At 36.1% G+C, this 27,755-nt stretch overlaps 1 protein-coding gene across 2 annotated transcripts in view; it reads left to right on the top strand.

Moving 5' to 3' along the window:
- The first annotated feature begins 616 nt into the window (after window positions 1-616).
- The window catches only part of LOC149557954 (uncharacterized), a 64,141-nt gene continuing 37,002 nt past the window's right edge, over window positions 617-27,755 (top strand). Inside the window, exons 1-2 of one of the 2 annotated variants that reach the window (XM_089832402.1) lie at window positions 617-1,280; window positions 6,687-6,920. In XM_089832402.1, the coding sequence (XP_089688528.1) occupies window positions 979-1,280; window positions 6,687-6,920 (536 nt within the window). In that variant the 5' untranslated portion in view covers window positions 617-978. The remainder of the gene's footprint in view (window positions 1,281-6,686; window positions 6,921-27,755) is intronic. The other variant, XM_089832403.1, reaches the window with a different exon arrangement.

Raw genomic sequence — 27,755 nt, 5'->3', positions numbered from 1 at the left:
TTTAATTAAAAAATATTTTCTCATTAATTTAAAAATAAAATACATTGTTTGAAGAATGATGAACGGATGCTTACTATTGGATGAAACCCTCAACTCCTTACTTTCAAATAATAAACACATAGTCTATCAAAAAAATCTTTATTAATATATTGAGTTTGTATTTAATATTTGTTCTTATGTATGCTTTCTCATTATGATGTTCTATGGGGTTAACTTCTTTGATATTGTAGGCTTTTTTACTTCCTTTTTATTTTGACCATATGATACTCCTAAAATTTTAACATAATTTTAAAAATATTTCTTCATTGTTATATGAACATTTACTAATACTAACTTTCTATATTTTTCATCCATTTTATGATTTTCATCATCCACATATTCTTTCTTCTATCTAATCTTTTCTCAACTATCAATTTAGACCAAAAATATTTTTCTAAACTTTAAAATTGTTATAGACAACTTAATAACCATAATATTGTCCAAACCTCTCCAGAGATGTTTAATTATTTATTCTAAATATGATTTCATAAGAGTCAGCGATTGTAATTTAGGTCTAGTAATGATTATATGTTTTTAGATTCTCTATTTGCCATACCAAAACACCCTCTTATTTTTCCAATCCACAACTCTGCGTTCTCATTTATTTTTCCATCTACGAAATTGAATTTGTTGTGAAAGTAGACCCCAAAATACGATGAAGATTGCCTTCAAAAGAGAAGTGTTTTTGATTTGGGTAAGGAAGTCCATTTTCTCAGTCCCTTCCAAGAAAATACACCGAGAAAATAATGAACGCTACCGAATTGCCTCAGTGGGATGAAACACTCAGCTCCTCACTTCCCAATAATAAACGCGTAGACTATGACTTTGTATTTTCTCTGTATGTGGGGAAGAGCATCTAAATTTTTTTTTGCGCCAAGCGACCCTTGAATCTCCTTCGAAACAACTGCACTGAAATCCCAAACGAACTCTTGTAAACCAATGTTCAAGGGGATGTCAAAAAGGAGGGTGGATCCGGAGAATGGGGTAATTCATGGCAGTAGCAGACCACGCAAGAAAAGAGGAGATCCAGGTGTTGAAAATATTGCGTGTGCCTCTGTTTCAGCTCAATTAGTTGCAGTGACATCATCCTCTCGGATTAGAACAGCTATTGGTCAGTCTGTGGCTGCTACGTTGCTGGATTTCATACTCACAACTCTGCGAAACTCATCGATGGATTCCTCCTCCGAAGAACTTCTCTCTGATGGCTTGTTTGCAGCATTACCCGTGCTTCTGGATTGTAGGTAGGTCATAACCGCACGGACTCAAAACTCTATGGTTGTTTCTTTCTTGGGTTATGCTCGATTGTAAGCAGTACCGTAATTCATTATTTGATGATGGTGGTGGTGGCCTGCAATGTGCATTAGAACAAATTGGTCTGCTCGATCCCATTGAATGTGTTGGCAATGCATTTGATTTTGCCCTGTCTACATTTGATAGTCTTTGTCAAATCTAACTTATAAATTACTTGAAATCTTTCCGACTAATGTTCATTATGTACTACTGGAATTTGGAAGTGCCGAGTTACTTTGTAATCATTGGACTGTTATTTTTTTTATCGGTAATAAAGTATGTTATATTAATGTAAAAAAAAATGCGTATAAAAGTAGATTGCCATTGAGGCAAGATCAAACTTGAAACCATCCCCCTGAGATACCACCCAAACCACCATACAAACATAGCATTACATTGGGATCACTTGCCATGCAAGCCAAAATGTGATCACCATGACAGTAAGCAGAAAGAAACACCCACAGACATTGCAAAAACCACCCACAACCACCCACAATCATCATTCACATGAATCACTGGGCTGCATCTTCGTGGGATAAATTAGGAATTGCTTCATTCTGAGATGGCTCCATCCTTCCCCTATGCACAGTAGCATGGCCAGAAGACTCTGCACGATCTGCCAGCAACGAGCCATAGCTGCATTCTCTCTCGTCGAGACGGCACCACAAGCCTTGCCCAACCCATGTCCCTGCCTGACTGGAATCTAATGGCAAACCATTGGACAGCCGGAGTCATCAATGGGAGCATTTGATTTAATGGAAGTCATTTTCCTTTTCCTGGATCTTGGCTCAGCAGCAAGGGCATGGGCCTGCGTCAGTGAGCAGAGATAAAAGGTGAGTTTCCACCAGCCCATTTGTGCCACTTGCATGTGGGCAGACGGTGGGTCAGCTGAAGTCCAGACCAAGGGTGGTTGTAGTTCTCCCAAACTGCGGCCAATCATACGCCAAGGGTGGTGGCCCATGCGCAGGCCCTCCCCTATCTCGGCCCTCTACAATATGTCTTCAACACCCACTCCTCACTTGTGGGCCAAAGTGTCCCTAGCCACCAAACACACCTCCAATTTGGAATCCGCCACCATTAGCCCCAGTGCCACGAACAATGAGGATATATCCAAATCCGACCGTGGCCGCAGCCTCCAGTCATTGTTCAGATACTCCTCACCAAAAATGAGCTTAATCACCTCCTAGAATATGTTGTCATCCAGCTTGAACATGTTGTGCAGTTGTTTAACTGTGATGGCTTCTTCAAAAGACAGAATCTGGCCAGTAGTTTTCAATGAGAAGTTTGCCACCCTTAATTTCCCCACAAGCTCTGCCTACAAGTTTGCTACAACAACAGAGGATGCAGGAAACAACATAAAGAGTGGTATTAAAAACTCATGAAGACTACTAGAAGAAGTGAACTCCAAATCTGAAGTCATTACGATTTTGCATTTCACACACTGCACTGTACTTGCCCCATTCCTCTTGGGCAGTGCCAGCCTAGCATTCCGTCTCCATTTCATAAATGGGAGAGTCCCAAAGCCAAATAACAAGGATCAAGGACACCTTCCTTCACTTGATCATAACTGCCTAACCTACTGAGCCATGATGCACATGTCATTAGTGTTGGACTAACCTCCAATGTTCCCCTTTGAGATTCTTGACATGGCTTAACCGTCTCCCATGTTCTATAAATCTAGTGGTTGTATCAGGCATTGATAGGTCAATCTTTTGATGCAACAACTACTCTAGCTTGTAACAAGTGGTATTAGAGCTTGGTCATAGGTTCGAATCTCCTTAGGTAACACTGGGGGAGGGGTTGTTGGACTAACCTCCAATGTTCCCCTTCGAGATTCGTGACATGGCTTAACTGCCTACTGTGTTCTATAAATCTAGTGGTTGTATTAGACATTGACAGGTCGATCTTTTGGTGCAATGACAACTCTAGCTTGTAACAGTTAGAATAGAATACAATGGTTCTTTAGCTCTCCCAATTCATCATTGATTAATCACATGTCCAACTCGTGTGGAGGGATATCATTGAAAAACTTTGTGATTTTTAAAGTGTCTTGTAAAGAACCTGCCACCCATACATTAGATATTTGTCAGCTAAAATGTTAGCCTCCCTAGGTACATGAGAGATTCTGGATTCGTCAACCTCCTCTAGTAAAGTTCTGGCTTGTTTGATGTACTTGTCGAGGTACCATGCATCCAAGTTTCCTTTTGCTATACCATTTACCGCAATCTGGGAGTCTCCCTCAAGATGTAGCTTTCAAATGCTAAGCTTGATTCCCAACAAGACTGCATCAACTATAGTGAGGCACTCAGCTTGGTTATTCGTGCAACCTATTACCTTTGTTGCACTGAAAGCCAAAATGCTCCCATTCGCTGACTTGGCCACCACAACCACACTTGAGGGGCCTGAATTTCCTTTGGAAGCCCCATCAAATTTGATTTTAGTTCACCCAGAATTTGGTGAGGACCACTCCACACAACTTTGTTTATGTTTAGACAGAGAATCAACTCTTGAAGGCACATGAACGAGCATCATTGGATTGTTATTAATATAAGTGGGTAGAATATAATTGCTTTTTTCTTTGTGACCCTTGTACTTATCTCAATATTTTTCCTTATATTTGATAGATACCCATGCTTGTCAGTAGCTTCCATTTTCAGACCATGGCAGGAAAGAAAAGAGTAATCTGGATTTGCATGTCATCCAAGAACTCAAAATTTTCAGTACATGTACATAAAACATCATCTGTAGTAATTTTTTTATTAAAGGCTTGGAATTTAAATATCTGATTAATGTGAAACTGAGAGTGGAGGTGTGAACAAGCCATTGAACTGGAGCATTTAACTATTTGACAAGTTTTTATCAAAAAGACTCTTTCCTTTCATTCTTCATTGAAGTTATTTGGTTCAAGAATGGAGTTCTGGACTTCAAACTTGTTAGAAATTAAAGTCCACCAAGATAACTAAGCGTGGGGGAGGGGTGAATCAGTTATGTAATTAAAACAACTCTCAATATCCTTATTAGTTCTAAAACATCTAAATAGTAGATGCAACAACCATAGAAAGATGGCTGTACACAATAACACCAGATTTGTTAACTAGGGAAACCCTTGATCAAAGGGAAAACCCTGGTGGGATGATGCCCACAAGATGATGTACTAATATAAATGTCCCTTGTGAAAGGATGGACCCTGTTAGGAGTCAATGAAATACATGCAATACATACGAGCCTCTATTAGAAGACTCTGAATCCCTGTTAGGAGTTGTGCCAACCCTGTCAGGAGTTGAAAGGAAGACATAAGGACCCACTGTCCAAACAACTTCAGTACTATCCTCACTGAATAATACAAGTCTACATCAACAGCTGTCCAACTACACTTTCTCTTGCCAAATACAGTTCCTTGTTAGCTCACTGTGCCTCAATGACACCAATCTCTTCTCTGATCCAAAAGATCTTCGCATATAAGCTTGCACAATACATGATATGATCTCACTGATCTACACACTGCCACAAGGAAATATCTTTCCTTTATACCAAGTCCTAAAACAAATTATTGAGTTGACTTTGAGGCTTTCCCAATTTACAATAATGATATAGGACCAACTTAAGATGTTACATTACACGTTACATTAGAATATTACATCTTTTTCACAATTGCAAGTAATCTGTCAGCTCACAGCCTTGATAACTTTTCACTTGCTGATCAGCTGAATATGCGTGATTAACCAAAGCATCTTCAACCTCTGTCTCAGTGTGCTCAACGAGATTCCATCTCTATTGGGAGATAAGATCCAAAGATCAGTATCTGCTTTCCAGAATTGCTGTCTGAAAGCTGCCTTCATCAAATCCTTTATAACTCGGTCTAGTCTTCATATTTCCGTACGCGCTCTTAACTGTAGCATCTAGACATACCCTAGAACATAATCTCAAGTGCGCATAAGCTGATCTTCAATCCTCGAACTGCACAAAGACAAAGTCTGTTTGCTGCTCTGCCAGTCTTCTTAAAATAGCCAGTATGTTGGCATCAATGATAAACTCTGTCATGAATGCAACACACAACCACTGAATCATGTCTCCAACATTGCTAGGATATTCCCCCATAGGAATACCATCAGCATGCATGCTAACAAAACTATACCTTATTTATTCTATATGTTCTCATGGCGCAGATTACAAAAAGGCTGCTACTCGCAGTTTTTCTCTCACATTCCTAAATTTGTAGAGCCTAGAGTCTGACTTATAATCTTCAACATTATATTTTTCTACAAGTAAGCATGTAGTATAATATCGAACTTCTGCAAGTTGTGTACTAACTTCTTAATATTCAACCTTTTATGCTTTTCCCTTTCTTCCTTTGGGGTCTCTAATAAATCCTCTTCTAAATCCTTGCTCATTATTTTCTACACTGGGGTTGACTTGCACTCCTTTACACCTCTCACAAAAGCTCTGCAGATATGCTTTTACTTCTGGAGGTGCCTGGAGAAGTGAGCTATTATCTGCTTCTGCTGTACTTAAGTTGTAAATAAATCTCTTGTTCTTCATACAATTTGCAAAACCATGAGCTTCACCTGTCTTAAATGTTAAGCTTTCTACAAGATGTTTGCACCTTATTCCTAGCAGATGTTGCACTTCTGGGAAGTAATATATGCTGCAAAATTAGATTCCATATTTTCTTCTTTGGAAAAATGAATAAAGGCAGCAGATGTTTTATGACCTCTTATCTTCCATTCCAAACCTTGATCTGTTTATCTGCCAATATTTCTTAGTATTCTTTCTGCAGAATGTGCCTAAGCTCTCATTTTTTAGAGAAGCGAATCAATTTCCTTTATCTTATCTACTGAGTCCATTTGTTTCAACATTCCTGGTAGTGTTAGCTAGATTTTTGTCTACGATGGATTCCCATCTATAATGATTTCTTTTATCTAGCTTTCAGAGGCAATATACAAGCATTCCCGTTATTTCAGCTTCATTGTTGGAAGCTTATTACCGATTGTAACCAGAGGTAGGGATAGTTTTTTCTCTTTCTATCCTTATTTTTTCCTGAAGATTCTATATATTCAAAGGGTTATGAAGGTTCATCAAACTTTAGTTTGTACAAGTTAGTTAAAATGAGTTATGCTTATCCTTCTTGCTACGTGAGGGAGGAATTTCCATTATAATTATTGGGTCATTTTTTGTACAATCTGCCTACCACTTATTTTTGAGAGCTTCAATTTTCAGAAATGGTTGCAAAATAATGTGATATAAAAATCAGTGGATGGGTGTTACTGTCCAATGTGCAAAGCATTTTGATTTTCTGTAGTGACATGAAATGCTTGCACTACACAGTTTATTATGAAAGTTAATTTTTAATGGTTCAGCTTGTCACAGGTATCTCTCTGGAGTGCAGAAATTCTTGGGGCAGCAGCTCTTTACTCATATGAAATGAATGTGAAGGTTGCTAATGATAAAGAAATTGTCACCGCCCTTATAACAATGATAAGGAATCAGAAGCTAGATATTTCAGGAACCGCTTGCAATACACTGATGGATTTGGCAACAACATTGGCTGGAAGAGAAAACCTTCGAGAAGCTGGTGCTATTGAACAACTTTTGTGAGGACAAAAATCCAGTTCCCTTTATTATTTTGGAATATAAAACTACCCATGCTTTCTAATAAATAAAATTTGCAGGTTATTCTTTTGTTTCTAGTATTTCCTTTTGCAGATAAGCTATCCAACTTTTGTTCAATTCAATTCACATTTGAGGCAGGTGATCTGGAAAATGTTCTCTAACATATTTTATAAACAATTAAAACAAGAATAGTCAGATCATGTGGAAAATGTTTTCTAACACAAATGATTCAATCAAGAAGGATGTAATATGAGGTAGAAATTACTTATTTTGTCCCGTGTTGAATATCATTCATGAAGACTCACTAAAAGTCAAGATGAAACTGTAACTGTTGAAACCAAGCAACATCCACAAGCCATTATCTGTAGCGTTAAACTGTATAGCTAGTCATAATGGTTCTAGATTGTATGCAAAGGAAGTGGATATATTCTCTTTTGAAATGATACAGTTCAGCTTATGGTGTTAGCGGCTGCAAGAATGAGCTCTTTGAATCTGATCTCTGCTTGTCTTTGTTTTTGTGCTAACCCTGTTTTCTTGCCAGCGTGGATATACATATTTTGTTTTTTTTTGTCTATTTAAATTATACTCTTTATTACCTCCAAGATCATATCATACAAATTCCATAAAATGATTCTGTATCCATGATATAGGAAGTTTATTATAGTCTCTCTATTGAGACATTTTGGTTTGATTATTTTATGTGCTCATTATTGCTGTGACTACACACTGATATGCAGCAGGTACAGTTGTTTACAGCAGTGGTTAAATGACAGATTTACTGCATCGTAATCAGAATGCACTTCTTATCCAGAGATGGTTTGCTTAAATAAACCGAGATCTACAATATTTACAAGAGAGATGAAAATACTTGCAATCTCGATATACCCAGATTGTTGCCATATCCATTGGGCCTTGACTCATTAGTAACATGATATTTGAGATTAAATTAACTTTGGACCATACCTGGAGGTGCTTCCCTCTTTGGACTCCCGTTCCTGTTGATTTCCACATATGCTGTTTTCGATTTCAAGTATCTTTTTTTGGATTTTGGAGGTGCTTCTAGACGATGCCATTGTTTTTTATTCACGTGTTTCTTCAGTCTTAAAAAAAGAGGACTCAATGGACTGTAGTTTTGAACAGAAATTAAAGCTATGCCATGGTGAAACTATTGGGATTTTATGAAACTTCTGAAATAATGTTTGTGCAAAGCAGACAGCTGCAATTTAAATAATAAAAAGTTATAAATTCCTTGAAATAAACAAATACTAATGTACCACTCCAGATTGACTGAATGGTAAAAGATAAGTTCATGTGAAAATATTTTTACCGATTACCTGTGTTTCTCTGACTTTTGGAGATGTGGAGATGCAGTCTGAGGGATGGCAAAAGCTTTGCCAGATTTTTGAGACCATTATGAACAGAGTAGATAATTTTTATTTTTGATACAGGAGATAAGGGACTTGGAAACCTCTCCCTTTCTATATTTTTGTGGAAACAAAATATACATTTCATGTAGTTTTTCACCCTTAATAGGGAAACCAAAACCAGATGGTTCTAGTTTGGAATTCTGGAAATTCACTTGAAGCAAACTACAACTATCATAAGCAGATTAAAAACAAAAACAAAGAATATAAACCTAGATTTTCTCTCCAACACCTACAGGAGGCTAGTGTGAACCACAGGCATCACTAAGCTCGCATTGCAAACCATCCATTTGAATCACATATTTTACTGCTCATTTGTCCCTTCCTGCTGTTCAATTGATTTGGCAAGGGGATGGAGAATGAAAAAGAATTTGCAGGCGAGCCAAATCTTTGCTGGGATTAAACCCTTAACTACCTTTCACAACAAATTTCTGTAGTTTCTTTTACCACCCCACCAAAGCTTGAAAACGAGCTTTCAGCTTTATGAAAGACAACAGCCTCAGAATTCAACATCTGCCAGAGTTTAGATGGAGGTTAAGACTCGCTGCTGACTCTACATTTTTATTTTTGCATGCTAGTGTTAAGTTTATAGGATTGTTTTCTGCAAATGTAATAACACTCCTGATTATTTCTGAGTTTCCAAGTGCAATCCAAATGCATATATATAGGTGTAGAAGAGACACGTCTCTATGTTAATCAATATTGGTTATGGTAAGTTAATTTCCATTAGACATGATTAACAACAATATATGTGTGTGTGTGTGTGTGTGTGTGTATTTGTCTAATTGATGATTAATCAAATGCAATAGTGTTTAACCAATAACCATTGGGGATTAACTCTAGATCAATTCAATCTAACTGAAGCTACTATTAAGATAATATCTTATACTTTCTATAATAGTCAACTACTTGTCTGTAGTCCGTCTTTCAGTCTAGATAGGAATGTTTCCTATCCTGTCTCTAGTTTTGTTTCTAATTCCGTCTTCAGTCTACGTTGTTTCTTTTAGAAACAACGTCTTTGTAATTCTTTATAAGGAACACATTTGTTCCTCTGTTAATCAATGAATCATCCGGAAATCCGTTAATCTGCCAACTCTTCTTGAATCTTGTAACATGGTATCAGAGCTATTACTTAAATTTTTTCGAAAAAATTTATAATTTCTTCGGGAAATTATTTGTTTAAATTTTTTCAAAATTATTTTTGTTGAATTTCTCTAAAACCCGCTTAGGGTTTTCGGCCTAGAGAAATTCCCGAACTCGGGTCTGCCTATGTTTGTTCAACACACTCTAGCCCCATTCGTCCATGCACATCGATCCTTGAAGAAAAATCTGCCATTTTTTATCAAGAAATCTGAAGTTTTTTCAAGCTTTTTTTAGCTAGGGCCGTTTTTTTTCGAAACCCTAATTTTTGGGGTCGAAAAAATATTTTGTTTACAGATTCTTGGTGGGTTTTTCGAGAACTCAACTGGGTTGTCGTCCGTTTTTTTTGGGTGCCTTGATTTTTGTGCCTCAATTTTCGAGCCAGCGGATCCAAAAAACGACAGTAGATTCCTTCTGGGTTTTTTGAGCTCTCTTCTGGGTCATTCTCTGATTCTTCTAGGTCTTTTGTATTTTTGCCTCGAAAAATGTGCATTTTCATAGTTTTTCATTGAAAAACGTGCCATGGCATCTCTGACAAATATTCTACTCGAGCATAATTCCAAATTCAATGGTCGCAATTATGGAACCTAGAAGCAGCGCATCATCGCAATCTTCGAATATCGAAACACCGATCAACTTGTTCTGGGTGTTACGCAGCGTCCGACTTCTCCGGGTCCTGATCAAGATACATGGGATCTGAACAATCGAGAGGCAAAATGCTTCCCAGCCAACAACACAAGTTGTCGAGCTTCCTGATCAAGGCGAAGCTGCATTTTTCGCCTTCTGAATTTGTTTCTATTTTTTTGGGTTTGTTGATTTTCTCCTCAAAAATCATTTCAAGTTGTCTGTAATACGCAAGGTTGCGTGAGATTCTGGGTTTGTTGATTTTCTCCACAAAAATCATTTCAAGTTGTCTGTAATACGCAAGGTTGCGTGAGATTCTGGATTTGTTGATTGTCTCCTCAAAAATCATTTCAAGTTGTTTGTAATACGCAAGGTTGCGTGAGATTCTGGGTTTGTTGATTTTCTCCTCAAAAATCATTTCAAGTTGTTTGTAATACACAAGGTTGCGTGAGAATCAGGGTTTGTTGATTTTCTCCTCAAAAATTATTTCAAGTTGTCTGTAATACGCAAGGTTGCATGAGATTCTGGGTTTGTTGATTTTTTCTTCAAAAATCATTTCAAGTTGTCTGTAATACGCAAGGTTGTGTGAGATTCTGGGTTTTACCGTTTTTTCCACAAGAACGAAGTTTTGTAATTGCAACTTATTTTGAGTCATAGCACTCTTCTGGCAAAGCTTCTTGGTTTCAGCATTCTGTAGATCCAGGGAGGGTCTCAGTTATCACAGAATGTTCCGTCATCCGTACGTTGACCATTAAGGGAGGGTATTAAGATAATATCTTATACTTTCTATAATAGTCAACTACTTGTCTGTAGTCCGTCTTTCAGTCTAGATAGGAATGTTTCCTATCCTGTCTCTAGTTTTGTTTCTAATTCCGTCTTCAGTCTACGTTGTTTCTTTTAGAAACAACGTCCTTGTAATTCTTTATAAGGAACACATTTGTTCCTCTGTTAATCAATGAATCATCCAGAAATCCGTTAATCTGCCAACTCTTCTTGAATCTTGTAACAGCTACAACTTTAACACTCCCTTTTAGCTAGGGAGGATTGTTATAGAACACATTATGCTCTCAAGCATATAGAGAGATATCATCTCAAAATGATATTCTTGAATTAACATATATCCATCAAATCAGATATAAGCTAACTGATGCTATATCATCAACACTCCCTCTTAGAAAGGGAGGATTTAAACAACACAACCATCTCATCAAATGGTGATCTAATTCTGAACAATCTTATCAATCTCACATTCTTGTGATATGAGCACTAGCATCAATACCATGTAATATTCCCAAGTTTTAGTTAGCCTTCACGTTCTCCAAAGTCTAAGTGGAGGATAAAAAAATTAAGTCATTCAATTAAAATTAAAAGGTGACTTTGTATTAATAGCTTCTAGGGTATGTATTAATTATTGGAAGGACGGAAGCTTCTCGTGATTTAATTAATTATTGCCAGGGAGGAATTTCTAGGGTATGCATTAATTATTGGAAGGAGGAAGCTTCTAGCTCTTGCAATTAATTAATGTTTAGTTCCTTCCAGAAGGATGAAGAAAAGGATAAATAGGGCTGAAAGTCTCATTGCAGATCAACGGATGATTATGACTTGCATTTGATAAGAGCTTGGATGTGTGAATCATACTCCCTTCTTTTGGCAATAGAGGACATTCATTCTTTGTTGTAACATTCTAGACGTCATTCCCTTAGGGTTTGGCCTTTGGAATACATCTCTTTGTAATTGATTGCAGCATTCTCAGCATTAATATAATTTCAGCCTTGGTTCAGCTTTTGGGCATTCCTGGGTGTCCATTACATACCAAGATGCTCATCAGCAAGAATATCATATCCTAAAAGGATTATCTGATTTTTGGCACACTCCGGGACAATACTAAATGTAGTCTATCAAATAACAACTTTGATCTTAGGGACAACAAAATAGTCTCCGTTATGACAAGTATTGTGATCTCCGACACACTCTGGGACATCAACTTAATGTAGCCTATCATGATATGATAGTTATCATGGTCTCCGTCACATTTCGGGACAAAAAGTTAATGAAGTCTATCTTGATAATAGATCAAGAGCTCAAGAACACCAAATGCAGTATCATGATCTTTGACACATTAGGGGACAACTTAATGTAGTCTATCATGATACGTTTGTTATCATGATCTTCAACACATTCTGTGACAACAACTTAATGTAGTCAACCATGATAATAGGTCAAGCCATTGTTAAGATCATCACCTTAAAATAGTGACCTCACAACACAAACATCGATGAAAGATCGTCACCTTTCATGATGTTTTCCAACAAAGTCATGTAGTAACTCACATGATATCCACCATGAACCATATCAAAGGGTGGAGCAAGGGCTTTCACTTAAACTTCTCTCTCACATCAAACATGGCAAACTTCTTTTTGTTTAATAGATCTAAGAACCTTAGCCTATTTGACAGTCAATATAGGCAGTATCTTTGACAGTCAAGTTAGGAAAATCGTCTAGTTTCTCCTCTGAATGTTGATTCCTTTTCTTTGAAGAAACTAATCACAATCTGTATAGTTTCTTCCTCTTCAACAAATGTCTCAATTCAGTCCTTAAAAACAACATAGGAAAGTCCTTCTCTCTTCAATTTGAAGACAACCATCCTTCTATCATATCTAGGTGTCAAAACTTATTTCTGATTGAAACCCAAAGTGTTTTTGCTCTATTATATCCCAAGCCACTCATAGGTCATCATCACTGTCATCCCATCGTACCTATACACGATTGCTGCACAACTCTTATGGCTCCTTTTAAGAAGCATGGTAAGTGTGATTTATTATTATATCCGCCACCCTTTTAATAGAGAGTGTCACTCTTATACAACCGCCCACCTCAATTTTGAATGGTTATCTTTTATTTGTTAATAAACTCTATTTGCCACCTTTCATGGCCACTTGCGATAATCATTTATATAACTGTCATCACATGGTCGACCAATCAATTGTTGCTGCAGGTTTTGGTTGCCCGACTTGGACACTTCCTTTAAAATGTGTATAGCCAAAGAATAAGCCATGATATCTAATGAATGAGCACGATACATATTGCGATGAACGAGCGCAATATAAGTCACAAACTCTGATGAATGTACATGATATTTGCCCACGAGCTCTCATATATGTGCCCGACGTTCACAATCTCTGTTGCAATCTCCAATGATGTTATGAATGAACAAGATGCCTCATCGCAACCCTCGTTTAATTATGGCCCGTCTTATCATCGTTTGATCAATCTTCCTGTGGACAAATGTGTTCGGTATGCACTTTGCAATATATGTATTATCCTCTGCGATATATATCATTTAGACTTCGTAAGTGAGAATGTCTTATGCTATCTATGCCACGATAACTATAATATTTTCTGCAGTCGATATATCTTTGTTTTATTATCCTTTCGATTTTCTCAGTTTAGAGCCAGCCACCTAATCTACCATACTAGGGCAAATAGACAATATCAAAGACAACATCTAAGGGATTTCTTAATTCATATTGCTCATCAGATACAACATCCTATAAAGTGCAGATTCTTATTGTTGTTGTATGAGGAGAAGGTCGTGATTTGCATCCACCAGTATCTTTCAAAACACTTCCCGAAGCACTCCTATCACTTTGGCTTGAAGTATTTCCTTGCTCTTTATGGATTGCTTTCGTTAATGGAATCTTTATTTCTTGTGTCATGGGTGATCTAATGAGTATCACTTGTACAATTTTATTCTCAGTACGAAAGAGGTTAACCAGATATGAACAATGCATAACACCAAACCAGAAGTCTAAATCCAGATTTTATCTCTCAGCAGCTACTTACTTATCATGGAGACCACCACTACGATTGCCATGAACTCTTCAATAGTGGGTCCGTCCTCCATTTGAGATGTTAAATTTATATTTAAAGAAGCTCAACAACCTATAGATTTGATAGCTGCATAGAAACAACAGTCTCGACCCTTTATGAAGCTGACTGCATAATGTGTGCTGGTCTTACCACAGTGCTCGTACTTGGATCGATTCCTACGATGGTCATATGCTGACATTATCATGTGTAAAATGTTCCATTTCCAGTCGCTGGCAATTGATGGTCTTACAGGTTTATATGCCCACCTCCTTTTATATTCCATCTCTTTTATATATTTGTTTTCTTCATATTAAACCTAAGTTTATAGTGGCCCACCTTCCTATGTGGTCGGCTTTGTGCATTGTGAATTTCACAGACTTTATAGTCCTTTCGTTTATCAATTCGTATAGTCCTTTCGTTTTTTTCTTTTTCTTATTTTCTCATTCGATTCCTGTTCCTTAGCAAATAAACTCTAATTTGATTTATTCTTGATGCCGACGGCAATAGCTTGGTGATTATGTAATTAAAGAGCAAATGTTGTCCATATTTAAACAATTTGCAGTCCCAATACAGTTAGCTGTAGTCTCCTTCAAACATCCATGTGGCCATACCAGGCATTTGCTACCTTCCCAAACAGTACAGAGCCCTCCAATATGCAGCGTGGCCCCTTGAACTATAATGCAGGCTCTTAAGAAATGAAACTCAGGCCCTCAATGATGAAACACTGACCTGCCAATACCAACAATGCCGCAGTAGGATTATATTGGTGCTCAACTTTTTGCAAATAAATGGCCTCCATTTGAGAAATAGTGTTAGAAGATTCCAAGGTTCTCAAGGGTGCTATTTTTTTTTAATAAGGATGTTCTAGCACCTGGAAAAATAAAGGAGAAAACCAGGCAAATGCAGAGTTGATTAAGGAAGAGGATTGGGGTGTTATGCTGAAGATAGAAGATAGATAAGATAAGATTATGATATTAATGTTCAACAAGAGACCACAAGGGTTTATGGGACTGAGCATACAAACAAAAGAGCCGACCAAAGCAGGTGCACCAAACGGTGCCAAAGAAGAATACATTGCAAAGATATGTTCCCAAATATAAAGTTTCAGAACCAGGAAACTAAAGATGTATGCTAATCTCAATGATCAAAGTTTGTTGAAATCTGGAAACCATTATCGAAGTTTCTCAATGCAACCTGTTGCATTAATTTATGCCAAAGAAGTGAGAGAAACAAATTCTCAGCAACAACACTGCAAAGCTACAAAACCAAGAAGTTGGGAAAGAGAGACTCACACAGTGCACAGATACGTTCCTTTTACATACAGGAAATAGCACACAAATCAAAAGAAGCATAATTAATACTGTTGATTTAATGAAGTATGGATCAGTACAGAAGGAATGTGCAATAATTATCAAACTATATTATTATAATTGGGATACCATTTCATGGAATGTCGTCTTAGCAAAGTTTGCAGAAGTTTATTTGATCAGGAGGCTTTTGAAACATATAAGCAAACACAGTTGGTAATTGTATAATCAAATGCCATAAGGTTTGCAACCGTCCTCCCTGTATGTGGAATGACTTGAGGCATAATATATCAGCATATAAAAGTACCTATACTGTACGATGTTAGATATGCATCAGAGGGATTTGAGTAAGCCTATAAATGCTCCAGTTTTTGTTAGCTCTCCACAACTGTCATGCACGCCCCTATCTTTCATTTACACAATTGATTTCAGACAGAGAAAAGTGCAGGTACCTATGGGAATCAAAGCGTCCAAGTCTTAGGTTCACTTGTGGAGATGTCTACCTTCACAATTTCTTTGAGAGCAATCAACCAGAAAACATCAATCCAAGGGAATAGTAATAGGTCGACATGAACTCTGAAATACACTGGTTGGATATAGGGAGCTCTATGAATTTTTATACTTGCTGTAGGTATTATCTGCATTCATGGAAGCCAAGACAAAGAGAGTTGTTTTTCAGACTACGCTTCATAGAAGGCAATTAGAAATGGCATACAGCGATTGCAGAGATTAAGGAATTATATGTCAGCCACATACATCAAACTCTACTTGCATAAAGGTCTAGAGTGAACACCCAGTCCAGATATATCGTTTGTATATCAGTATATAATCAAATCCAGTTTTGTATCAGTATAGAACACCATCTAAACACAAAGACTTAGTATATTCTAATCAAGGAAGGATGAAGACTGCTGTGTTTAGGGATATAGACCTTTTTCATGATACCAACAGGATCTTGGATGATTAGCAGGCAACACTGGCAATAATTGACATGGGCATCCGGAAATAAATCGTTTTGAAGATTTATGAAATATCTCGTACCTTTTTGAGAGTGAGATTGCAGAGAATGTTTGGATGAGTCAATAGTGTTAGCGTGTATCGCATGTTGCCAAAAAAATTATTTTATAAACACTATGAAGTCTTCAATTATAAGCATGGAAGGTGTATGGAGGACATGAGTCGGATATGGTATATTATACTTGCTGTGACTTGTATCTACGTCCTCACACTAGGAAAGTACTCTTGGCTTTGTGGCTCCCTCTCAGACTAACTTTAGGGCAATCTTCAACGACAATATACATAGCACTGATGGATGAAAAAGACAAAAATGCAGACAAATTTAAAGTTCCGCGAGGGCATGGTAACTGAGAATCGGTCAAATTTGAGAGCAATCGATTTGGAATTGTTTAGACAAATTATATCTACCAAGTCACCATGATCGTGGATTACATGTGAGTAAGAAGCAATGAGAGTATATGTCGTGCCTTTAATCAGACATGAATATGACAGGGCATTTGTGGGGAATATTATTATAAATTTGAAACTACTGTGATTAAAGTAATTCAAGGCATTTCGATTATGTTTAGAGGGAAGTTATAAATAATGCAATTATTTACGGAGAAAAGTCATTTAGTTTTTTAAAAAAATTACCTTTTCTTGAAAAGGAGATATGACTGTTCTTTTGAAAAGTCACGTCTTCTATTGAATGGAATATAAATAGGAGATATTTCTAACAAAGCACATCTAGAAGAGGAGAAATATTTATAAGAAGAAAGATATTTGTCTGGATGAATAGGGAGCAAAATATGACTTTGTAATATATTCTAATTTTTTAATGATTTATAAAAGCCTATGGCTTTTTGATTATTTACATAGCATGGAGAATTAAATTGCAGTTGATTAGTCCTTTATAATCAATTTTCAATTCCGTAAACAATTTATGTCAGATAAGTGGACGAGGTCATCTATGGCATTTTAAACTTGATCATCGCAAGTATTGTGAAATATTTAATTGTTTATGAATCTGTGTCCACTTTGTCTCCCTGACCTTAGGAGTTAAAGCACAATCTGGACTAGTTTAGAATTGCGTATATATATTTGATTTGTTGCGTCTTGATTATTAAACTGTTTATAGCTTATGTGCATAGAACATTATAAAATTATATGTTATAATCTTCATTGTAGCCGACTCTATTGCCTGAATAAGCTAAAGCATTGGTCTTTTTATTGTTGAAGCATTGAATTTATATTTGAAGTTAGAAAATCTATAACTTCCTTCTTACAAACCTCAAATCCATTGTTAATAGTCTTATACAAAACATTCATTTCAAACTATCACATAACTCCATGTTAATCAAGTTCAAAGACCTTGTTAGCCAGAGAACTCACCAAAGCTTTATTTTGCTATAGAAAAACCTTGAACCAAGCAATCAGCATTTGAGGTGTAGCGGAGCCTAAAGTGCAGGGAAATCAAGGTGATTCTTGTTCGTTGGCCATAACTGATTGCGGAACTCTATTGGAGAATTGGCAAGCTCTTGGATTTCCAATCTGTGGTTTTGGGGACCAACACTCAGAAAACTTGACACCAATCAATATGGCTGTCCAAGATATAGAAGTAACAATCATAGATGTTCAAAAATCCAAAGATCAGAGATATTAGGCATGCAGAGAAGAGATCACACACCCTTATTGTAGATGAAAAATCATCCCCAACGAAATCTGAGAATATTCAAAATAGGTCCACATCTTTGATGACCCGTGCAGATTAATCATTTAAATATCATTGTCTTGTATTCTTTGCGATCCTTATTTCTGTGATTTCCTTTTCCAATTTTCTATTTGATACCTTGAGTTCTAATATCAGAATTGTCCAATGGATCTTTCTAACATGCTTATAATCATTGTCTTACATTTACAACCTTGCTCTGATACCATGTTAAGTTTATAGGATTATTTTCTGCAAATGTAATAACACTCCTGATTATTTCTGTGTGTTCCAAGTGCAGATCCAAATGCATATATATAGGTGAAGAAGAGACATGTCTCATGAAGAGACATGTCTCTTTGCTAATCAATATTGGTTATGGTAAGTTAATTTCCATTAGACAATTTCTAAGTCTTAGTTTACAAAACTTCATAATATGTTTTTTCCTCTTCGTACAAGGTATATGTTGCCGTAAATGACAACCTTAACATATCTTCTTAGCCAAATTGCCAACAGAGCATTCATGGATATGTCATGAACAAATATCTTCTTTGGTAAGCATTGCGAGACTTGATGCTTGTGCACATACCGGAAAAGATACGAGTATGGTGAATATACATATGGTTGATATTTAGGATCATACCATACTCCCGATGATACCATGAGGTAATATCTATTAAAATGGATGTCATGTTGATGTTCTTGAATATTGTGTTGAGATGGTAGAAATTATCCTCCCCAGCTAAAAGGGAGTGTTATTGATTTGTAGCTTCAGTCGGATAAGTCCAATTGATAAAATCAAATCATTATCTATTATCATTGACTATCCATTTTCGTGATATTGTTATTTATATTATTAATGTTTATTGGACTGACATATACATATCTGTGTGTATGTCGTGTTCTTAGTGATCCAATAAATATTAATAATTACATTATTGCTCAAGATCAATTAAAACTTTGAATGTCGATCTGATAATGATCGACTGTTTTCATACAAAGTCGATTACACATATTACATTGCTGTTTGTAAAGACAGTTATAGTTATATATATATATATATATATATACATATATATATATATATATATACACATGTATATATATATATATATATATACATGTATATATATATACATACATACATGTATATATATATATATACATACATGTATGTATATATATATATACATGTATGTATGTATATATATATATATACATGTATGTATGTATATATATATACATGTATATATATATATATATATATATACATGTGTATATATATATATATACATGTATGTATGTATATATATATACATGTATATATATATATATATATATATATATATATATATATATATGTATGTATATGGTTGAATATTATTATTGTTGGAACATATATTTGTGCACGAGATATATTTGTTTGCATATCACACATTGTAATCGCACATGCCAAGATACGATTATTGACCTCAACAACGTATTAGCCAATCAATGACTAACGTTAACAACAGTTATGAAATGGGAAGGGGCATGTCTCAATGTAGAGACATGTCCCTATGCGAATGAGATTCACGTAGAGACATATCTTCATATATATATATATATATATAGAGAGAGAGAGAGAGAGAGAGAGAGAGAGAGAGAGAGTTGAAGTGTTCTTGGAAAACCCATACAATATCAATTGAGTGCCATTACAAGTTACACAATCTTTACACACACACACACACACATGTATGTATGTATATTATTTTTTATTCTAACAGATTTGCATAATTCTCTTTAGAATATTTTGCTAACCAAGGAAAGAATTATATCAGACTGAAAAGATATCATAACAGTGTTGATTCTAATATAGTGCATTGAAAATTAAAATTACCTCTCTATATATAATCTGATCTATATTCTTAACATATTTGTGCGTCTCTTTGTGCCACATATCAAGTCCTGTTTCTACAACCCTGATCACAACTTCCTTATAATAAAGAGAATAAGCAACATGAAATGGCATGCCATTGGCAAATGAGAATTTTCCAATGATATCTTTAGCCTAATCTTTGGTCTCTAGATTGTGTAGTTATGCCACCAGGTTTGGGATTGGAGTTGAAATTTTGGCCTTGTGTTTCCTCTTAGGCTTTGTTGAACTTGACAGAAAAAGAGAAACTTGTGCTTGTTGAGAGGTAGTAGTCACAAAAGGTGTCTATGTTGGTATTGAGATAGCAAAAGGTGTGGAGGTATTACCACTAAACAATTTTATTGTCTTTGCCCTTTGTTGAAGTGAGAGTTTAATATATTACGACAAGAGATAGCTTCTATTTATATTTAATGGTTATCTATTGTAATCTACTATAAATATTAGAATCTTTCTAATATTTAGTTACTGATTAGTTACCTATTAGCTAGAATAGAATCATTCTATTCTTGACGACTGTTTCCTAAGGAAACATCATTTATTCATTTGTATATATTGATCTAATATATCAAGCAAGTATTTTACCGATTACTACTTCCTGTAATATGCTATCAGAGCAAATATTTCAATTTTTTTCGAATAAAAATTAATAATTTCATTTCAAAATTATTTGTGCAATTTTTTTTCGAAAATAATTTTTAGCATATCTACTCTTGTGAGCTAAGGCTTCCTGATCATCTCACTCCAAAAAATTGCGTGTATTTTCTCTTTGACAATTGTATGTTTCTTTGTTCCTGCAATTCGCTTTTTTTCAACCTATTTGTGGTGCATTTCTTCTTCAACCTTTGTTGAAAAATGATGACCATTTTTGTGTTTTCTTAAACCTGCATTGGAAAACAACGACCATTTTACCTTTATTTTTCACAATCTTCTGCATTTTTTCGGCTTCAAATCTGGTCAGGTAGGGCTTCTCCTACCTTTCCAATCTCTTCTAGGATTTTTGGTGCTCTGTTTTGACTAGTTTTCTACAAAATTAATACAAGTCTGATGGTACTTTGGATAAGTACAAATCTCGTTTAGTTGGGAAGGGCTTTCCTTGGCGTAAGACATTGATTATGAGACTTTTTGGTCCTACAACAAAGATGAGCACTATCAAATTAGTCCTAGCCATGTTAACACATTTTGGTTGTAAGGTCCATTAGATGGAAGTCAAGAGTGCTTTCCTGATTGGTGACCTCCTAGAAGAGGTCTACATGACACAACCTTCTGGTTTCAAGGTTGCTGGTAAAGAACACTAGGTTCTTAGACTGGTGAAAGCTCTCTATGTTTTGAAGTAGGCCCCTAGGGCATAGTACATGAAAATTGATAAGTACCTTAGTGATGAAGGCTTCTAGAGGAGTTCTTCAGACTCAAATTTGTATATCAAGACTTTTGACAGTGACATCATCCTTCTAGTCATTTATGTGGATGATTTGATCATCACTGACAGTTTGACATCTTTGATTCAAGGAATGAAATAGAGTTTATGCTAGTCTTTGATATGACTGATCTCGGGGTCATAAATTATCGCCTAGGTTTTAAGGTTTGGCAATAGTCTTCTGGTATATTCATTTTTCAGTCCAAATATGCCAGGGCTCTGTTAGACAAGTTTCATTTGCAAGATAGCAAGCTTGCATCTGCACACATGGATAAAGGTCTCAAGTTATCAGCTAAGTCCAATTTTCCTCTAGTTGATGTTACTACATATAGGCAACTAGTAGGCAGCCTCATTTACGTCTCTATTACTAGACCTGATATTAGCTTTGCAGTCAGCTATATCTCACGGTTTATGACAGCTCCCAAGCTTGATCATTGGATGACAACAAAGCATGTGTTTTGTTATATGAAGTGCACTAGAAATTATAGACTTCATTACTCTTAGAGTTCTAATCTTAAACTTAGGGGGGTTCACACATTCAGGTTGGGCAATTTTTGTTGATAAAAAGTTAACTTCTGGATATGTGTTCAATTTGGGATCTGGTGCTATCACATGGACTAGTTAGAAGCCATAGGCAATTTCTCTATCCTCTAGAGACGCTGAATATAGAGGGATAGTTAAGGCAAGTTGTGAAGTTGTTTGGCTTCGTTGGATGCTTGGGGATATGCAGATGTCATCAACAGGATCAACTACTTTGTTTGTTGATAGCAAAGGCATTATCAAGTTAGCATAGAGTCCACTCTTGCATGAGCGAACCAAGCATGTGGATGTTCAGTGTCACTAGATATTGTAGCTGGTTGAAGATGGGACAATAGACTTGCAATATGTTCCTACCACGGATCAGACTACAAACATTTCTCGCCGCGCCACTTGGTCCAGATAAGTGTGTCAAATTTAGAGGACAACTTGGCGTAGTGGATAGATTAACCATTAAGGGAGGGTATTACAATAATAGATAGTTTTTTTTATATTTAATAGTTATCTATTGTAATCTCCTATACAAATTCTTAGAATCTTTCTAATATTTAGTTAGCTATTAATTATTTGTTAGCTAGAGTAGGATATTTCTATTCTTGATGATTGTTTCCTAAGGAAACACCATTTATTCATTTGTATATATTGCTCTATTGATCTTTGTTAATATATCAAGCAAGTATATTACCTATTACTTCTTGTGATATAATATATATCCACACCCCTTTATTAATGATGTGAAGGAGGTGTTCGTTCACTCTTGTAATATTGCCACTGTATTCAATTGCACAAAAATAACATCTCTTTGGCCGTATCCCCCTTGAATCAGTACTTTTATTGGTATTTATTTTTGTCACAAATTGCCATAAAGGGGTCTTTGTATAGGATGGACATCATTATCAAAATCTTCCAGCAACTTTAAATTGCAACTGAAAATTTCAAAACTCTCAACTTATGCCTTTTTTTTCACATAGTATATTGTTGAATTTGGATTCTTGAATTCCCCCTTATTGTCACCTTTGTTATAGAGATCACATACTGTCACTATAGAAAGAAACTAAAAGTAGAACTTATAGTTTACATAATTTAATAAGGATTTGTTATGAATATTTTCCTTTTGTTTTCTTTATTTTGGCTATAGTAGAGGGTACATAACAGTTGCAATACTTTGTGGAGAAGAGAATCCACCACCCTCGAGATTGATAGAAAACCAAGGAGCGAATTGAGCCACCTCACTTAACTAGTGCTTTAGTGAATGCTAAGTAAATAAAATGGAAATAACTTTATACCATGTACTAATTAAAATTATTTAGCTATTGGAAACGAAAGAGCTACTGGTCAAGACCCTTTGCTGAATTTCACTAAATTATTGTCTTGGATGCTTGCGCGAGTCTAGACACCTATACAAGTCTAGGACCATAGTGCTAATTTCAGATGCCAATGATGCTCATGCGTGTCTTGTTTTAAGAGGGTAGGGGAATTGAGATCAGCGAGTACAAAATAACTAATTTGACAATTCAAAAGTACTACAAATGTAAATGATAGGAAATTAATTATGAAAAGAAAATGATTATACTAAAGAAAACAAAGGGAGAAGGGAGTTCTCATAAGCTAGAGTTAGAAGAATCCCAAGATATCACACCATTTCTTCTTTAAGTCTTGCACACATAATGACAAGGAAAAATGTTTGCCTTTTTGTTTTAGATGCCTGTTGAAGTCAGACCCTTGCTTTGGTATTTCGATCTCCACAGACAACTAGATAGATAGATATGATGATAAATAAAATCGATAAACAAGAAAATAACAACAATATTGACGGAAATATTTAAGAACTACAATATGCTAATCAAATAAAGGTAAACGGGCATGAGGTAACTCCTTTTCAACGCCAAGAAGTCGAAGATTGGTTGATTGAAGACTATAGTAAGCTTGTGCATGATGGAGATTGTTGGACCAATGATTTGATAAGATTATTGAGTTGTGAAAATTGTCAATAATGTTGTAGGGATCTCAAGAGAATTATCCAAAATCCAAATGGAGTGTGAGAGATTGATTCAAATGACCAAGAGAGGGAAAATGAGACAAAAATGTGAGTTTAAACAAGAAAGAAGATTCCCAACGGTGGACTCGTTAGAAATTTGTTCAGCACCCCCCTCGTGATTCGTGACAAGGGCTTAACTGCCCCTTGTGTACTATAAGTTGTGTCGGCTTGGTTTTTCACATCCAAAAAATTGTTGCATTTTACAGTGAAAACCTAGTTGACTCTTTGAAATTTGAGGTTGTGTGTTGAAACTTGTTTGCCCTAGATAAAAACCTCAATTTTCATAAGACCCTTATTGTTATTTGTGCCCCAGGTTTCAAAAAATAAGGTTGCATTGGCTCATTTTAAAACAAATACGTGGGAAGCTCTTCGCTTTAGAGAATCTTTATTCCAAATTTTCCGTGTTTATTTAAATACTTTCTAGAAAATCATTTGTACTATTAACTTTTGTTTTAACCTTGGTATGGTCTACCTTGTCAAATCGTCGATCAAAATAAGATCAGTGGTAGGTGCTTTTCGACATTATGAAAGTGCCCAACCCTTAGAGAATGCATAAAGTGAAAACATGACATGTAGCACGGATGATGTCACTTCCTTTATGAGCCGCAAAAGGGTAGACCTATCATAACAACTCAAGGTTGTCAGATTGCTATTAGGACACGGTGGAAAGTTCGAGCTATTTCATTGAATGAATTTGGTAACTTGGACTATTTTAAAAAGAATTTGTTGCATCGTCGATCATCTGAGGATCGATGTTGAGCACTTTCTTGCAATATGAAGTTGAGCGGACTTTAGTGAAGGCGGGGAAGCACCTCATTGACACGTGTTATTGCCGAAATCATCTCTGTTATGGACTGCCAATTTGGAAAGGTGTCAGAACAGTCGAAAAAGTGTCAAAACACTTGGCAGGTTAGCTCAATTTCATTGGATACTGTTGATGACTAGTTTCAAACAAAGTGAATCTTGTGGAATTGTTGATCGTTTGAAGATCAACTGTGAGCACTTTCCCGCTTTATGAAGATGCTCAAGTTTTAAAGAAAGCGGGGAATTCTTGTCAACATGTGTTCAGGTGGGGTCAGTGTTCCAAAGTTGCTAGGTAATGCTAAGGTGGAACACCTGCCAAATATATTATGCTGATTTGCTGAGTCTTCTATGTGTCTAATGAGTTAGAGGGTGAATGTGTAGTGGGCCCGAAATATTAAAGGCAAGTGCAATAATACCAAAGATTTTTCATGATCGTCGATTTATAAAGATCGACGATCAACGCTTTCCCGCAATTTGAAACTGCTCGAACTTTAGTGAATGTGGGGAAGCGCCTTGATGACGCGTGAGTAGTTTCACAAAAGGATAACACAGTCATTTGGTTTTAATGCTAAATCATCTGATTTATAAAGATTAACGGTTGAATTTTAAATTCCACGGCACGATGTGAAATATGATTGTTGGGGCATTAATTCTGATCAATGCTGTTTCGTGTGAGGCTAATTTTGCAATAAGGATTTCGATTTTTCATTATTAAACACTAAAGTTGTAGAATTCTCACAGAGCAAAGATATTCATAGCTAAAGGTGCATTTTTTTGAGGGTTTCGAGTTACTGCTAACGAAATTTGGAGAGGTAAACAGGAAAATCGGGTAAGTGTCTGGATTTTTGGATAATTGAGAAAATACATTCATAGTAAGATAATTGTTCAAAATGCCTCCACGAAGGTATTTCTTAGAAAAAGTAGATTACCTAAAAAGGGCTGTGCATGATGATTTTTTTGAGCAAATGCCACAATCCATAATCGAACTTTCTAGGGGAAAAGAATTCATACAAAGAACCCTAGGTTATTGATCAGTGAGAGTTTTTATGACAAAGCAAATTGGTTGAGAGATGCTGAGGTATTTGTCGGAGGTTTAGAGCTATTTCGTAAGTGGTTTGTAGAAAGAAGACTTGATACTCCTTTGAATAATGTATGGGAATTTGACATTGGCAAGTTAATTATCCCAGGAGTTTTCTTTGATGACGACTTCCAGTAATGTCAAAGAAATATGATCCAGTAACCAGGACAGTGAAGAATCGTGCTGGCAATAATCTCTTTAGGGTTTCACCAGAATTAATTAGAGAGGCTTTTAAGTTAAACCCTATCCATGCAGTTCATGAGAAGATAGATATGGAGGATCTCCAGGCTAGGTATGACACACAGAGGGTATATTTTAGGGGAGGACCACTACAAGAACATTTTGTCAAGATAGGACAATTACCCTTGGTTGCACCGAATACTCCAACGCCATTGTTGAGAAAATATTTCAACCCCAGAGCACAAGCGCTGTATTTCTCTCTGCAAGATTTTTCGAATGGATGAACAAGATCACATCCCAAGTTCTATTGTCTTCATCATTGCTCAAACCCTTCAGTATAGTATGAGTTCTATTTTTTATTTTGCTACTCTCTTGGCAAAAGAGATTCATACTAGATTAATAGGTATTGCAAAGGCTAAAGTTAATAAGCCTTTATACTAGTACTCCATGCTAATGTACATATGTTTGTATAAGGGAGTTACCTTTTTCTCTAAAGAAATGAAATTGGATTTGGAAAAAGATGGAGAGAATCTACCTGTCCAATTGTGGAGAGCAGATATGACATGGGAGGTGACTAATGCAAGCTTTGTCAGATTTGATAGGTACTTTTTCTTTAGGCTCATAATGTTATTGGTTGAAGATAGCCCCAGGATACCTCAGTCATTGTTAGAACTGATTAGACCAAAAGATCATGCAAAAGGATTGAAGGTTAGTCACAATTGGGGGGATATCATCCCATATTCAGTGTCCACTGTATTTAGAGTTTATGGTTTTCTTGGAAAACCACATGCGTTACCCTATCAAGTGCCTTTGAAGGTGGGAATTGTAGAGATTTTGTGGCAGATAGGATCAGTGGAAGAAAGAGAATTGTTGGGAAAATCCAAATGTACTTTCTTTCCCCAAATTACCATGGCGCATAATTTTGTTTTTGTCAGAAAGGGATGGAGGCACTTAGAAAAGTTTCTAGACAAATATCAGATGGCTCAATCCATTCTCGCTTCATAGGCCTAGAGGGATTTTATGAATTATTCAGAGAAAGAACAAAAGCCAAAGCCCAGAAGCACCTTGTATATTTCCCTGAAGATATAGTTAGGAATAAGTTTTCATTGCAAGAACAAGAGGTTAGGAAAGAAAAATGGAAAGTGTATAGTAAGGTTTTGGATTTTATAAATGTCGGATTATGATCCCCTTGGTGATAGAAAATACTGGGGTGCAAAGATAGATTTGCTTATGGATAATTTTGTTGGGTTTATGCAAACTTTGAATGAGAAGAGGGAAGTTTTGACCCAAACATATCTAGACAAGGCCATTGAGGTTGAAAAAAGATTGGCAAGTAAGACGATCTTGAACCCAGGGCAGTATACATTACAGAGAAAAGGTGGGTATGTAGTGGCAAAGAGTGTACAACCTGTGCCTCTTTAGAAAAGACAACTTTCTAAAAGCCCACTTTCTGCACCTACTCCTAAGAAACATAAATTGGAACAAGGATCCTCTTTTAAGGTTGAATAATACTCCCCTACCCAAACCCCACTCCGAATAGATGATGAAGTGTCCTTGAGAGAGCAGTTGAGACAAATCTGAGGGGAGAGGGATATTGTAATTACAACAGATATAGAGGGAGTGCCCGAGGAACCTCCTATGCCAACATTAGTTCTCACTGTGGGAGACTAGAGAGGTAAGGAAATAGATCCTGTAGTTGCATAGGCATCAAAGAAATTTATTGATGATGAGAGTTTTGTGAAATCAAGAGCATTTGCTCAATTTTTGTGGAGGAAAAGTAT

Source organism: Cupressus sempervirens, chromosome 5, assembly GCF_028749045.1.
Source record: "Cupressus sempervirens isolate cs-2001-9-10 chromosome 5, ASM2874904v1, whole genome shotgun sequence".
NCBI classification, from domain to species: domain Eukaryota; kingdom Viridiplantae; phylum Streptophyta; class Pinopsida; order Cupressales; family Cupressaceae; genus Cupressus; species Cupressus sempervirens.
The sequence above is the reverse complement of the archived record's forward strand: the minus strand, read 5'-3'. Positions and strand labels throughout refer to the sequence as shown.